General features: G+C 40.4%; 1 protein-coding gene across 4 annotated transcripts; it reads left to right on the forward strand.

The window, feature by feature from the left end:
- LOC134644282 (girdin-like) lies at positions 1 to 13,758 on the forward strand. Of its 4 annotated transcripts, none has more exons than XM_063497173.1 (18): positions 4 to 400; positions 1,526 to 1,731; positions 2,010 to 2,151; positions 2,904 to 3,788; positions 4,445 to 4,921; positions 5,014 to 6,354; positions 6,478 to 6,567; positions 6,711 to 6,866; positions 7,840 to 7,956; positions 8,184 to 8,306; positions 8,703 to 8,759; positions 8,851 to 9,390; positions 9,777 to 10,022; positions 10,260 to 10,965; positions 11,132 to 11,259; positions 11,336 to 11,389; positions 11,493 to 11,647; positions 12,593 to 13,758. In XM_063497173.1, exons 2-17 carry the CDS (start codon positions 1,559 to 1,561, stop codon positions 11,619 to 11,621), a joined length of 5,364 nt encoding a protein of 1,787 aa, XP_063353243.1. In that variant the 5' UTR covers positions 4 to 400; positions 1,526 to 1,558; the 3' UTR covers positions 11,622 to 11,647; positions 12,593 to 13,758. The 4 variants fall into 4 exon arrangements, with proteins under 4 accessions (XP_063353263.1, XP_063353243.1, XP_063353253.1 ...); XM_063497167.1 differs by having other exon boundaries at positions 6 to 400; positions 11,129 to 11,259; XM_063497183.1 differs by lacking the exon at positions 11,493 to 11,647 and having other exon boundaries at positions 5 to 400; positions 11,129 to 11,259.
- The last annotated feature ends 1,475 nt before the right edge of the window (positions 13,759 to 15,233 follow it).

Raw genomic sequence — 15,233 nt, forward strand, 5'->3', positions numbered from 1 at the left:
GTGAGATTTATTTATAAGTAACATCTGCTATAGTGATCCTTGGACCTGGAACATAAAACCCCAACTCCTCTGTAAAGCAAACACTTTGATTTAACGAGGGAAAAATCTGAATAAGACGATTTACAAACGCAAGAAGGGCCACAGCCTCAGCTGAAGGAATGCCAAGCAGGACAATGGAAGAGGACAAATGGAGAGAGGAGAAGAAGAATGAAAGCACAAGGCTGACTGACGGGGTGAACAAGCTGAGCGCCAACTGGATATGGAGGATTTTGGCAAAGTCCAACGTCTGTGCCGTTTCTAAGGAAACAGCAGTGCGTCTAAGTTTGCTGAGCAGAAGCTGAACTATTTGGAGGTTTCTTGACGCACTGAAAAGGAACGAACGGTGAAAACGCAAAAACAGGTTTGTTGTTTCACTTCACCTTTCAGAAATACTCCAAATTTGTCACCAAGGATGGCTTCGATTAAGGTTTTGTGACTTTGTCTGTTTTTAGATTACAAGAAGTCTGTAAATGATTGAATTTCTAATAACACTACCACTGATTTATGTAATTGCACTGTTACACATTTGCCACACTTGATTGCCAAAAATCTCAAAAACCTTTTTGTGAATAGTTTCAAGTAGGAACTCTTTTTTTCAGCTAAACTAGTACACTGCCAGGTGGAAGTGGAATGCAAATAGCTACCATAACGGTTCAGCTGAGTGGGACACTGTTAATGTTTACATCCTGTCACGGTGCTATAAGCCAAAACCTCGTGTCATGGGTAGTTGCATGCTTCTTTCTGCACCTCCTTTTTGGTATTAAGGAAACAGTCTTTCAATATGAATCTGTTTTGTAGATGTCTTTTTAGCATTGCAATCATGATTTCTGCAAAAGAGATATTTAGCAAATGTACTTTTTTACCACTAAACCTCTGTTTCCATCATATTTAAGAGGTGCCACGAATCTCCATAGCTGATACTTCCAAGCCAGGGTAACTCAGAGCAAAACAATAGATAAATAAAAAGTACTACAGGCAAAAGAGAAAAATTGGTGCTTGTTTAATTTTTGGAGTGGACCGTCCCTCGAAATGTTTAGGTTCATGTTTTTTCATATATATCTTCAAACAATATTCAATCAACGATATTACTCAACGCACACTATGTCCAGGAGTAATCATCAGTGCAGACACAAACTGTTGAACTGAAGTGATTGCATGACATAAAACTTTTGTATGTTTGTCCAGTGTGGTACAGTAGGAGGTGCAGGATGGGAGTGGATGATTAGAAGGAGGCGTAACCTGATAGATTATTGTGTGTCCAACAACTTGCTTCCAGGCTGTTGACAGTGTGAATAATACATGACTGTATTTTAAGTGCATGTATCTTTATTGTGTGTGTCTGTGTTTGTCTTAGTTATAGTCTGTACAAATGTGACAGAGTTGTTAACTGGAAACATACAAGCTGCCCAAATGAATGTATGAAAACGTGTTTGAGTTTTAGTTTTTTTAAGAATTGAGTTTGATACCGGCAGTTCTTGTGCTGCAGGTGAAATTAACTTAGTGGGAATAAGCTGACCCAATGGAGGATCACATGACTTCGTCAGACTCAGCAGGTACCGGATGCACTTCAGTTGCCATGGTAAAGGACTCTGTAGGAGCTGATGTGGACCTGCATGTGCTGTGTGATCGAGTGGAGGTCCTGGAGCAGAGAGCGGTTTCAGCCATCCAGCCTGAGAGCTACCTGAGGAACAGGTGAGAGACTGGGTGAGAGGGGATCCAGTGACACACACATCTGCTACTGTACGCTCACTTTTGGCCAACATAATATCACGTATCACACACACCTGACTGCACTGCATGCAAGCTTGAGAGTGCTGAAAACTACTCACTGCATCTACTGCCATGTTAGGAGATAAAACTGAATCAATTTTTTTTTTAATCAGAGACAGTTTAACGTTTAAAAACTCATTTATATGATGTTATATGGTGTTAAGATGACGTAATGCGATCTTGTTTTGCTATTCGATAAGGATCAGAGAGTTGGAGACGTCAGAGAGGAGCCTCCTGCTGCAGCTATATCAGCTAGCGTCTGCCTCTCAGTTCCCCAACATGCAACACTCCCAGAGGCTGGACCAGAGACTCCACATGCTCAGGGCGGAGGTCAGAACCATGGTGAGTGCTGTCTGAGAGATTCAGTGGGTCACTGATGTAGAAAATATAAAATACATTTACAGCTTTGAATATGCAAGTTTTAGAAGATGGGAGTAATATGTACTTCAGATATGAATGAGAGGCTTGTGCAGTTTACTGGGGATAGACAAAATAATATCAGATTTAACCTATGAAAATAATGAATTCCCATATAATGCAAAGTTTTAAAAGCTGGGTTGTTAATAGTTTAACACTTTTACTGCTATAAAATATATTTTGCAAGTAGCACACTTTATATACTTTATACATACCTTGAGTAGTCACATAAATTCACTTACAGGCCATTTTTATGCATTTATTTGGTCAAAACAGATACATACTACATGACTCAGCCACTGTTATATACTTTTTATACTTATAGATTTTAATTCTTAGTCTTATTTTTTCCTGGTCAAATAAAGGTTAAATTAAAAAAGCATCAACAACATGCTAGTGTGATAGTGAGCATAGAGTTTTTTTTATCATCTTTGTTGAGATTACATCACTTTGTCATTTGTCTTTTAGGTATCTTTAAGAAGTTTGAGTGATGGAAACTTACTTAAAGTAGTTACTTTGCCAGTGCACAGTAAAACAAATACAGCTGATGATATATGTCTTATAGATATCATATACAGTTAAGACTGTTACTACTACAAGTACTAACACACAAACTAGTTCAGCTCACGCATGTAGAACATGTTATCAAGCAAGATTCTGTTCTCTGTCTCTCTCAGACTCAGGAGAAGGAGCGAGAGGAGCGAGTATGGAGGGAGCGACTGCAGCGCTGTCAGAGGCAACTGAAGGCCAAAGAGGAAGAGATGAGTCGACAGGCCCAGTATTTTGAAAACTTTAAAACCCAACTCCAACACAAGCTCAGCCTGGCCTGGGAGAGAGAGCAGAGCCTGCAGAATCGCATCTACACTTTAGAAAAGCAGCTACTTGACATGACTGTGAGTGCCGCCACTGGTATGACAACTATCAGAGCAGTCCGAATCACTGGTGGTACTGTGCAGTGCTTGGAAGAACAAGACAGGCTATCTTCCATGAGGGGAGAGGGCGAAGGAGAAGAGGAGACCAAGGAAGAGAGGCGAAAGAAATGGCAGCCAAGTGTAGGAACTGAGAGAGAAGAAAGGCAAAAGGGCGATGAGGGAAAAGCAGAGAACAGCATAGGAGGAGGAAGAAACAGTGACACAAAACAGTCCTCAAATGAGGCAAGGTTACAAGGATTCATTGTCAGCCTGCAGGAGGATCTCAGAGTGCTGCTGGAGAGAGAGGAGGAGAGGATGACTGAGAGGAAGAGACTAATGGAGCAGCTCCAGGAGGCCCAGGAGAGCAACCACTTCCTCAGCTGCAGCGTGGATGAGATGAAGTCAGAGATCCATCAGCTGAAACTATCTGAGAACTCGCTATTGGAGGAGCTTGAACAACTGAGAGAGGAGAACCTAAGACTGCAGCAGGTCCTCAGGGATTCGGCTAACCACATACCGAGCCAATCATCCGCATGCCTGAGTCCTGAGACCAGCACACCCAACTCCAGTCTGGCTGTTAATTCTGGGACTGCCAGCATTTTCTCATATTCCACTGCCACGGGACAGCCATCAGTGGCTTGCTCAGGAGAGGTTTGTAGGATCCAATTAATATTAATATTTAATATTATTAATATTATATTAATGTTTTATTTATCTATCTATCTATCTATCTATCTATCTATCTATCTATCTATCTATCTATCTATCTATCTATCTATCTATCTATCTATCTATCTATCTATCTATCTATCTATCTATCTATCTATCTATCTATCTATCTATCTATCTAATATACTGCTATAACAATAACTTAATTAGGTAGTCTGACTGTGCTCTCTGAAAATAAAGCTCGATTACAGCAGGAAAAGTTCCATATTTCAAGTTCCTTTAAAGTCTTAAGTACAAAGTACACAAAGAGAGTCCTCCCGAGTATTTACTTCTGGGACATCAGGAGTTCAGAACACTACTGAAATCTAAATATGAGAACATATACGACTTACTGATGCCGGTTTGGAGACAAACTGCTGTTTTTAATGTATTCACTTATTATCACCTGTTTGTGAACTTAGGCTACCAGTGTTATTTGTTAATTAATTAAAATGTTTTGCAGTGTGAAAATTATCAGTATTTCCCATAGTTGAGTGAAGCATAGGAACCACTAACTTTACAATTCTTTGTTATAAGAATTGCTGTTATTCTATCGACTTTGTCTTGTCAAATATCTTAAAATTGTGATTTTTGTGCAGGTGCAGCCTTATTCATCAGAGGTTCCACTTGTTCACCACCAGGCGACAGCAGAGATCACACAGAGCAGCACAGAGCATTATTCCTCAGCAGTTAAATCAAAAATGCCAACTAAAAGTCATCCTGTAAACCTGTTTCACTATGGGTCTGAATCCAGTGCCAACTTCAAGTCACTTTCCTTGACTACAGAATCAATAGATGAGTTTAAACTTGGAAGCTGGTGCTCTGAAGGAATCTTAAACTTAGAAGAGAGCCCCAGTGAGGAATCTGATGCCCTGAGGGAAGCTTACAGGAGCTTGGGGTTAGATAGAGATCTTAAAGCTCTTCAGGAGCAATGTGACAACCTAAAGGTTGCTCTGCAGCACACACAGAGTCAGCTAAAGGAAATAGCTGAGGAAAATGCTCAGCTGAAGTTACAACTCAGGAAGCAAGCAGAGGAACTAGAGGCAGAGACTGAGCAGAGGTCTTCAGCAGAAAAGGTATGTTACACGTGGTTTAGTATTCTTATCATTTTTATTTTCCACCGAAGGCATCCAGTATATCACTGATCAAACTCTGCATCTCTGTACAGATTAACACACCCTCTACTTATGGTGGGAATGATCAATCCAGGTCATCTCCTAACCAAGATGGCAACATTCTTGCTCTTGCCCAGGATGATCTTATCCAAAGCCTGAATCAGGAAAACAGGGCATTGGCAGAGAGGATCCAGGAGCTTTTGGCTCACATTGAGCGCAAAGAGGATGACATCACAAAGCAGCAAACCCAACTGATAGAGCGCATCTCCCAGCTAGAAGAGGATCAGGTCAGGCTGGAGCAGGAGAACCGGGAACAGGGGTGTTTGATCTCAGAACTCACCAAGAAGACTGAGGATGATCTGAACACCATCATGGATCTGCAGCAGAAGTTAGTCCAAGGAGAAGAAGTTGCACATTTGATGTTCAATCAAGAAACTGACTCTATGAACACAGGATCAGTATCTGGTAGTCAGCATAATAATCACTGTGACTTACTGAAGAGCAGCTCAAAAAAAAATCATCTTCATCTTGATTCACAAAAAGATGAAGCAGCCCAGCTGACCAATTCAGTCCAGAACCTCAAAACAGAACAAGAAGAATTGACTAAATCCATAAATTCACTCAGAGAACAGCAAAGAGAAGTAGCTCTGTCAGTCCAAGTACAGACAGAAGAGAAACAGCAATTAACTCGGACAGTATGGGGACTGAAGGAGGAAAAAGACCACATCTCTAAAGCTCTGGCTGACCTTAAACAAGAGAAAGAGCAGCTGAGCAGGGCAGTCTGTGGGCTGAGAGATGAAAGAGAACACTTTATAAGGTCCATGAACGGCCAAAAAGAGGAGAAAGAGCAGCTAACCAAGTCTTTATCTGCACTTGAAAGAGATAAAGGGGCAATATTAGAATCTCTCTCAAGTGGAAAAGAAGAGCGAGATGAAATAATGAAGTCACTGCAGAGTTTACAGACAGAAAGCGACCAGTTAAGCCAGACAGTGCTGTATCTGAAACGAGAGAGAGACAAACTAACCGATTCTCTTAAGTGTCTGAAGGAAAAGAGAGACCAGGAACAAATGTCTCACAGTTTAAAGGAAGAACACGACAGGTTGATGAAGTCAGTAAGCAGCTTGGAAGAAGAAAAAAGAAGAACTGAACATTCAGTCAATTGTTTGAAACAAGCAGAAGAGCAGATAATGCAGGTAATTCAAGACCTTAGGGAAGAAAGAGACAGCCTACAAGGTCTCAGCATCCAAAAACAAACAGAGGAGAGGAATCAGAAGCAGCAGATGCTGAACTCAAGCAGCGCTGGTTTGACGAAGAAGAGTGAGATTCCTGCTGAGACTGCAGATTATGCTACACAAAGATGCCAGACTAATAACCATGGTGGAAACTTAATACAGGTATCGAGAATGGAGTGCATTTGTGCATGATGTCAGGGCCTGTTGTGTCAGTTTACAGAATATCCTTTCAGCATCATGGCTTTTCAACTTGGTTTTTGAGGCGTCGAATCTTTTGATTTATAGCAGGAAGAAAATGATCTGATGAGAGAGATTGAAACTTTGGGAGCAGAGCTAAAGAGGTCACGGGAGGAAATGGACAAGAGCCGTGCAGAGGTGGGTTTAAGCGAGTTTGTTATTAGTTTAGAAAAATTGTATTATGCAGATTTTTTCATCCTTCTTGTCATCATATTATTTTCTTAGAGAGCCATAATATATGTTTCAAAACCACACTTTCCTCATTTTGTATATATCTTCAGATCAAGAGGCTTCAGGGTGAACTGCGTCATTCAGAAATGAGGAGGGAGGAGGTGGAGAGAAAGGCGAGCCAAGCAGCTGAAAATGCAATGAAGCTTACAGATGTTGAAAATCAGATGGAAGAAATCAAGAAGGAAAATTACAACCTCACAACCCAGGTATTCAACTAGATTTACAGATACAGTCAAAATGATACCAGCCCCTAAATCTGCAACATGTTCTACATGTTAAAAAAGTGCAAAACTTATATAATTAGTATAAGAAGATTTGATTTTCGAACATAATTGGTTGACTCTCCAAGGACATTTCAAGATTGGTTGACTGGATTGTTGGAAAACTCATTGATCACAGGGCTTTCATTTATGCACTTCAATAGGAAAACAAAATGCCAGTAACAGTGAAGTTTACCAGTTCCTGCAGCCACAAAGCACCTCCACAACAGGAGCGACTTACTTTATACTTCTTAAAACAGGCACACTGGACTTAATTTTTAAGAAATAGAGTTTAATCACACCATAAAGAAAACCCCCCAGAGCTTTAAAGTCCTATTCACGTTTTGTCTTGCACATTCGAGTTGACTTTTATGTTCTTTTTGGTTTAGATTAGAGTGTGCTGAAGTTTCCAAAGTTTACACCTTTGCCTTTCAAGTCTACTCATTTATAGTCTTTGATGATACTTTTATTCTTGCCTCCTTCTAGCCCTTCTTCTAAATCCTTCACAGAAATAGTCGTTTTTCTCACCTGCTGTTTTCCAACATCCCTTCAAAGAAAAGCTGTTCTTTCTTTTGCACCTTTTTCCAGCTGTGTTTCTTTGCCTCGAACTCCGTCCCTCCTCTTTGTTACTCATCTTAAACACACACATGCAACAATTATATTTGCTTCACAGTTGAATCAAATATAGTTTTATTAGAGTTCCCAGAAGCTTAATTGGGTTTCACCACCAATTGGTGAAATGATTAAAAAGCAGAGTTCAGGTACTGCAGGTGTTGAATAATTTAGACGTGGCTGTACTACATGAAAATCCATCAAGAAGTTTAATCATTCAGTGTGTTTTTTGTCTCTGAGGCCTTTCAGCTAATTTTATACACAAAGTTTAAGCGTTAGACCTAAAGAGCAGCTGTCTCTGCTGCAGGTGAAGGAGCTGCAGAACAAACTGACAGGCCTGCTCAGGGAGAAGACTGACATGCTGTCACTCAAGGCTCAAACACAGGAGCGATATAACATCCTCACAGCTCAGCTCAAAGCCAAGGTAAGAATGCCAAAATGCCTTTGTTATTTGGATTCTTATACATCATAAAATACTTCCAAGTGGCCGTATGTATTGAACAAATTAGCTTTAAACTTAAATCATTATCATGATGCTGATATGTTGTACTAGACTGTAATACACTGACACATTCTAATTCTTGGCTGGAGACAGTTTTACTCATAAGTCGTCTGTGTGTGTGTTGATGTGATGTGTGTAAAACCCCACAGACTGTTGCTCTAGAGGAGCTGAACTCGGAGTATATAGCTCTGAAAAGAGGACAAGGTAGCAGGGATGACATCAGCACTGTTCTTGTCTCACTCAGGGCACGTTACAATGACATCAGAGCTAAGGTGGGTCAGCTGTGGTTTTGCAGCTAGGTTTAACCTCCTAGGACCTGGCGTCCACATATGTGGACATCACATTTTGGGTTATTTAGACCAAAATACTCAATTTTGCTCTACAAGGGCCTGATATCCACTTACGGGGACATTATAGTGCTACTGTTCTATCGAAATTTTCAACGAATGTCCTCATATGTGGCTCTCATTTTTCTTAGAAACAAAAATTAGGTAAAAAAATAAATAAAATCTGGTAATTGTTTGTTTTTACATTCATCAAGTCCCAATCAGCCCAAATATCAAAGAGAAATTAAAAATGCATCCCGTTGAAGAGTTCGGGTCTTAGGAGGTTAAGTAATAAACTGTTCTCTGAACAATTGTCATGTTTAAAATTTTACTTGTTTGTAGTATGATGCGCTGCTGAAAAGGAAAAGCCAGACAGACTTGGATATACCGCCTTTAAAGGTGAGGAAATAAAGACTAGATTTATGTTCAGGTTCTGCTCAACAAATTTTAGTGGTTCGTTCTGACTGTCAGGTATTTTGTCCAATAACAGGCCAAGCTGTCTTGCCTAGTGGTGAAGTGTCAGGAGAGGAACAGCTTATTAGATCAGATGATGAAGATCTTGCAGAGACAAGGCTGTATGAACCCCTACCTCACACAGCAGGTCGAGCATCTGCTCAGCGATGCCGCTCTGCAGGAGTACACTGCAGCATTCACTTTGGAAAATAACACAAAGACCCGGGATTACGCTAGTGGGTTTACTCCTGAGTTTAGTTCAAAATATAAAAGCTGCACCAGTGAATTCATAACTGATCGGACCTGCCCGGTTGTGTCCACCTCTGTAAAAAAGCATCAGCAAACTGGAGTCACACCTGAAGCTGGAGTAGAGGGCAGAGGGAAAGAAATTTCCATAGTTTCCACTGAATCTTCAGGAAATCATCAAGACTGCGGTAGTGAATTCACACCTGTACTCACAGGATCGCTAAAGAAAGACGCCAACTCATCCTCACCAGTGCAAGAGCAAGCCACCGTCCAGGCGTCAGCGTCACCTGTTCTTCCACCAAATGAGCGAGAAATCACTGACACAGTGCCGGTGAGACAATGCAAATAAATATAATTTCAAACATGTATACAGCTATTTCAAAAGCTTATTTTAAAACCTTAATTTGTAAAAATTTTGATAAAAAAATAACATAACCTCAGTTCCAGATTTCTGTGTTATGTTATTTATTGTATGTTTTCTGCCAGGCCTGCATTTATTCTCACTGTCTTTCACTCCGTTACAGAAAAGTGTGTCTGTCTTATGTTTTCACAATGAAAGATAATTTTTATAGAGCAAAAAGTCTCTGAAAGATTCTTTGTTAGGGAACGCTAACATGACCTCAGTGCGCCAGTGCTTAAATTATCAAACAAAGACTGTACTTTACATTAGAAATTTTAGACTCAATGAAAGTCTAAGACAGTCTATTCTCGATCCAGCCACAGCTGTCTCCTTCTGCCGGTGGACCGCCCCAAGCAGCCAGTCAACCAGAGAAATTAGTGTTTCATCATCCGGAGATAAAGAAAGAGAAGTCCTCCCTCTGTGCCACCAATGTGACTGGATACTTGTTGAGTCCTACCATTCCCTCTGTCTCCTTTGCCAGTCCAAAGAGGAGGTTGAGTAGTCCTGAGAAGATCCTTAACCTCCATGAACAGCTACAGAAGACCCTGAGGAGCAGCTTTGAGGTACAACTAGGAGTTTTCTAACATAGAGTAACAAAAATACAGGTTAGTGCTGAATTATACAGAAAGGTTGATATAGATTTTTGCTTTTTTCTAATATGAAATAAAAGCCACACTAATCTACAATTTGTCCTTTGAAGTTTCACTGACTTAGAAGTTATTTCCACGTAAAGTAAGGTCGGTCAAATCCAATCAGACCTTATATATCTAATGAATTCTAATATCTGTCCCCATCCCAAGGCTCCAAAGAGCAGAGGACGAGGACAGGACCCCAGGAGGAGTCAATCACTGTCAGCTCCTGCAGACCTGAACAAAGCCTCTCAGACTAAGAAGCTGAGCTTGAGTTTCAATAATGCACAGATCAACTCTCTCACAGTCACCACAGCTATGAGCCAAGCTCCACACACTCCAGTAGTAACAACTAAACCAGTTGCCGCTAACAAGTCACCAACACTTTTTGAAGCAGTTGCATCTAGATCAGTTAATGCAACCTTCAGTCCCAGCATCTTTACTAACCGTCACCTTAAAGCAGACACAACTAAAACAGAGTCTGCTCTTTCTAGCTCTTCTAACTTTGCTTTTTCCACTCCGGCTGCAAACAACGTCAAATCCATTTTAAGTAATGGCACTAATGAAACATTATCCTCAAAAATGACAAAGAAAATCACTGCAATCCCTGATGTATCCTATGCCGCACATAAAGCTTCTCTACAGAGGGTTGCTACTTTTGACTCTGCTGTTACTTATCCAAAAGCCACTTCCTCAGATGCAACTGCCCTTCAAATATCAACTGCCCCTGAAGTTACAACTTTCAACATGACTTCTAAAATGGATGGTGCTATCCCTGATGTTTCTCAGTCCAGTCAGCTGTCTCACTGCTCTCCTGAGAGATCGAACAAGTTTGCCACAACATTCACCGCTCGTTTAGGAAAAAGACCTAAGCCAGGTACTGTTCATACCACTTGGTTTAGTAAACTAATAGTAAATTCTGGATAAATTAAGTCCTGCTATCTTTGTTTGTTTTGGTGTGGTTTAGTAATAACTAGTGAATAATAAAAGCAGCAGAGAGCATAACTGTACTTGACTTTTCTGTGTCCAATCCCCTCCAGAAGCTCCAGCTGAGGTTCGTTCTGTTGAGGTCATCAAAACAGTGGGTCAGAGCAACCTTATGATTGGCTGGGAGAGACCACCACTCGATGAGCTGGGATGCAGTAATGGCACGTTTGTGTATGGCTACAGGGTAGGTAAACAATACATAAGATTATCTTCGTTTGTATGCGTTTTTCTTGTACTCATTATGTCTTGTTATCTCTCAGGTGTATGTTGATGGGGACTTTCACAAATCTGTCATGAGCTCAGCGTGCACCAAGGTATCCACAGCTGTACAAAATCCATCCTGTCATGATAAATAAGTAAATCAAAGTATTTATTAAAACAGGGCACACAAAGTAAGTCTTGTTTCTGTCTGTGCAGTGTATTCTTGAAAATATCGACCTGAGTGTCCCTGTCCACATCAGTGTGCAGACACTGGGATCTAATGGACTTAGTTCAGATAGTGTACACACCGTGTTTCGGACCTCAGTTAGAACTGAGCCACAGTGAAGCACCAGAGACGCTCAGATCTGCAGGTTGGTCCAAAGATTATTATACCAGTTTTCACCAGGTTTACATATTAATATGTTTAGTGTTTTTTTACATTTATTTTTTTTGAATCTCTGTAGAAATACTGCAGATTCTCAGTGAAAACTCTGAATTGTGAGTTTGTGCCATTAGTGATTGTGATTGTTTTATGCACTATAGCTGCATTTGTAACATAATTATGTACACTGCTAAAAAAAAATGAAAGCAAATCACTTTGAAAACACACCAGATCCTAATGATCTGGTCCACGTCCAGTGTTCTACTGGATGTTGGTCAGGTGAGCACGGGAAAGTCAGTGGTATCAGTTCCTTTATCCTCTAGGAACTGCTCGTATACTTCCACCACATGAGGCATGATTGTGCACCAGGGGAACCCAGGACCAACTGCACAAGCGTAGGATATGACAAGATTTCATCCTGATATGGAATCGCAGTCAGGATGCTGCTGCTTAGCCTTTAGATGTGTGTGCGTCCCTCCCCAGATATGGCTCCCCAGACCATCACTGACCACAGCTTAATGCAATGCTCAAAAACAGTCAGAAAAGATGAGGAGGGAAAAACGTCAGTGACCTCAACCTATAAAACCATTCCTGTTTTGGATGCTGTCTCATTGTTGTGCCTCTAGTGCACCAGCTGAAACTGATTAACAGCCCCCTCTGCTACTTAACTGACTAGAAGTTTAATTTGACTTGATGATACACTCTAATAAAAACGTGTTCCTTTAATTTTTTTGAGCAGTATATTATTTATATTTTCATTTTATTGTGTTACAGTGTTCACATTTGAAGAACAACAAAATTCAATTAAAAGTATTTTCTCCTGTGTCCTGCGTGTTGCCGCAATATACCACTAAAAAGACTGTACTGTGATAATCTAATTTCTTTCTGTCCTGCGTGTCCTGTGTGTGTGTGTGTGTGTGTGTCCGTCCTTCAGCACAGAAACATCTATATCTGCAGGCCTCTGAGGGAGCGCCCTCACCTCCGCCTCGACTGAGACACAGTCACACTGCTGGATAACCGCTCCACGTCAGGCTCAGGTCAACCAATCAGAAAAAACTCCTCTCACACGGTTATTGCCAGCCTATGATCATGCGGTGACCTGTGGTCGGCCACTAAACCTCGAAATGATGAACTAAAGATGTCATACAAAATACTGTGTAAGATCCTTGCCTCGGCTCTCAGAGTTAATGCGCATGTAAAAGCAGGTCGATCCTCGTTGGAGGACCTTTCTGTTTTACAGTCTCATCTGCTGGTCTTCTTAAACGAGCGAGACGTTGTGCTTGCCGATCCACACGATTGCCAGTTTTCTCATGAAAAACTGCTAAGTGCAAATGTTTATGAAGCCAAGCTGAATCATACTGTAAAACGCTGCCTGTGACACCAACATTTACTAATACTGGTCAAACAAGACATAAAAATGACAGAGGGATGTCTGCTTCTGCTGCACTTTTACACTGTGTTAAACACAGGGAGATAATGTGTCACACTGCTTGTCATATTACTGTCTCTGTGGACTGTGGACCTGAGCAGCTGCCTAAAGGGACATGAAGTATTTGAAAAGCCTTTTTGACAGCAACACACACTGTAAAATGTGCTGACACAACCTTGTACACAAAGTTCACAGTACTTGATTTTTACACACGAAGCCAAATATTTGAAAAGATGTTTCACTCCAAAGACTTCTCTGTTTCCTTCTCCTCATAGGTCTACAGGACTTCTTTAATCACAGACGGCAGATGTTGTTTAAGTTTGAAAAATTTGCACACAATCAGTATTGAAATCTAGAAGAAGAAATTTTAAAGAAGAGATTATCACTGATATTTTTTTGTAGAGATTATAAAAAAATATGCCAATATACCACACACTGTATGTCTTTTTGTATGAGTGACACTTTCATACCTAATAGATGTCACGTTTGCACGCTTGCATTATTTTTTTTTTTAAATTATAACACACATACTATGTTCTTTTTACTATTAACTGTATGTACGGGTGCAGAGTGATCATGGTGCAGCAAAGGTATTTTTCTATCAGTAATTGATAATATTGTTTTCCCATTGATTCCTTACAGCTGTGCAGAGAATAAATGTTTATATACAGTCTATCTTTACTCTCTGTCTGTCTGTGCATGTGCAGTTTTGGTTTTAGAATTCAAAAGGTATGACACATCTCTGAATTAAGCGATTTCCAGTTTCTCTGTGGTAAATTGAAGTCTTTAACGCTCCCTTAGTGGCTGGGAGTTAAATGAAATAAGCCATTAAAAAACCTACTGGATTATTACAAGAGGTATTTTGGAGCTATGTGATTATTCCAGAACGGCAAGCTTCACTGATCGGGTGTGTAGTAATCTTTCCCTGCAGTCAACACTAGATGGCAGGCACTGAAACCATCATTGTGTTGGCTAAGGTGCTCTTACTCTGTGATTGTGTGTATAAATCTGACAGCTTTCACCAGAGATTTAATGGAGTGGATGATGCTGATGTGCACACAGAGAAAGGCTGAAGTTGCCTGACACATCTCACTGCTTTCCTTGTTCATTACAATCCAGGCACAACACCAAAAAGCGAAGAAGCATTTAGGGGCAGCAAGGTGCCAAATATTCACCTGCTGTAGTCGGCAGATTTGGAAGCTCCTCTGAGAATGTCATCGCTCATGCTCAGCAGAAATAGTGCTAGGTGAAGGGAGGTGGGGGGACTGTGTCTTTGTTTGCACTGAGTGAATGGAGCAGTGACTTAAAAAACATTTCTACCTGGGGTAAGTTTAAAACTTGTGTTTTTATATTTATTTCACCTTTTAGGTCATACGTTTTTTTTATCAATTTCACACGCTCATTTTTAATTTCCCTGTTGTCAGGGGTTTGGGAAATGGGTCTATCCTTACTTTGAGGTAAATCACATAATTTGAGGCCCAGTAGAGTTTTTTGGGGCAGACTATGATCAGCTGACTTTCAGTGTTGATTAAGCCAACTGCATTTTACATCATCCTCATCCAGTGTAATACTAGAAAGCAAAGAGCATATTTAACTTACAGTCTTTAAGTTACAGTCTTTAACCTAACATTACAGCAAGCATTACAGCAAGCATGGACAACACAGTCTGCTCCGTGCCAGTCTAAATTAGTGCAACACTGAAATACTTTACCATAATACTGCAAGCTATTCCTGCACTAATAAAGCCTTTGAATAACTCGATATCATTCACTTTGTTGAAGAATGCATTTCTAGACATTGTTGAATGTTCTTCTCCGTGTACTCTAGCTTCCTCCCAAAGATGTGCTTTTTAGATTAACTGGTGCTTTTGAATTGGCTGTATGTGTGAATGGTTTCCTGTTTCTCGCCATTAGCCCTGTAACTGAATGTTGACCTGTCCAGAGAGTTCTTCCACCCACCCTGAATTAAATAAGCAGTTAGGAAGATGAATGGAAAGCACATTTTAGGAATTTCTTGAAATTTGATATCCTTGTTGAGGCAGTTTTCAGTTTTCTTTAAGAAGTAGGAATGTTAGTTACAGACCTAAATGTTTTAGATATTGATATGTTTCATATGAAACCTAACTATTTTTAACTGCTTGTCAAAC

Source organism: Pelmatolapia mariae, linkage group LG2 (assembly GCF_036321145.2).
Source record: "Pelmatolapia mariae isolate MD_Pm_ZW linkage group LG2, Pm_UMD_F_2, whole genome shotgun sequence".
Classification (NCBI taxonomy): Eukaryota; Metazoa; Chordata; class Actinopteri; order Cichliformes; family Cichlidae; genus Pelmatolapia; species Pelmatolapia mariae.

Coding starts and splice junctions, on each gene's coding strand:
- LOC134644282 (XM_063497167.1), top strand. CDS start 1,559: ATGGAGGATCACATGACTTCGTCAGACTCAGCAGGTACCGGATGCACT. Junction 1,732..2,009: donor GAGAGCTACCTGAGGAACAG/GTGAGAGACTGG, acceptor CTATTCGATAAG/GATCAGAGAGTTGGAGACGT. Junction 7,957..8,183: donor CAGCTCAGCTCAAAGCCAAG/GTAAGAATGCCA, acceptor AAAACCCCACAG/ACTGTTGCTCTAGAGGAGCT.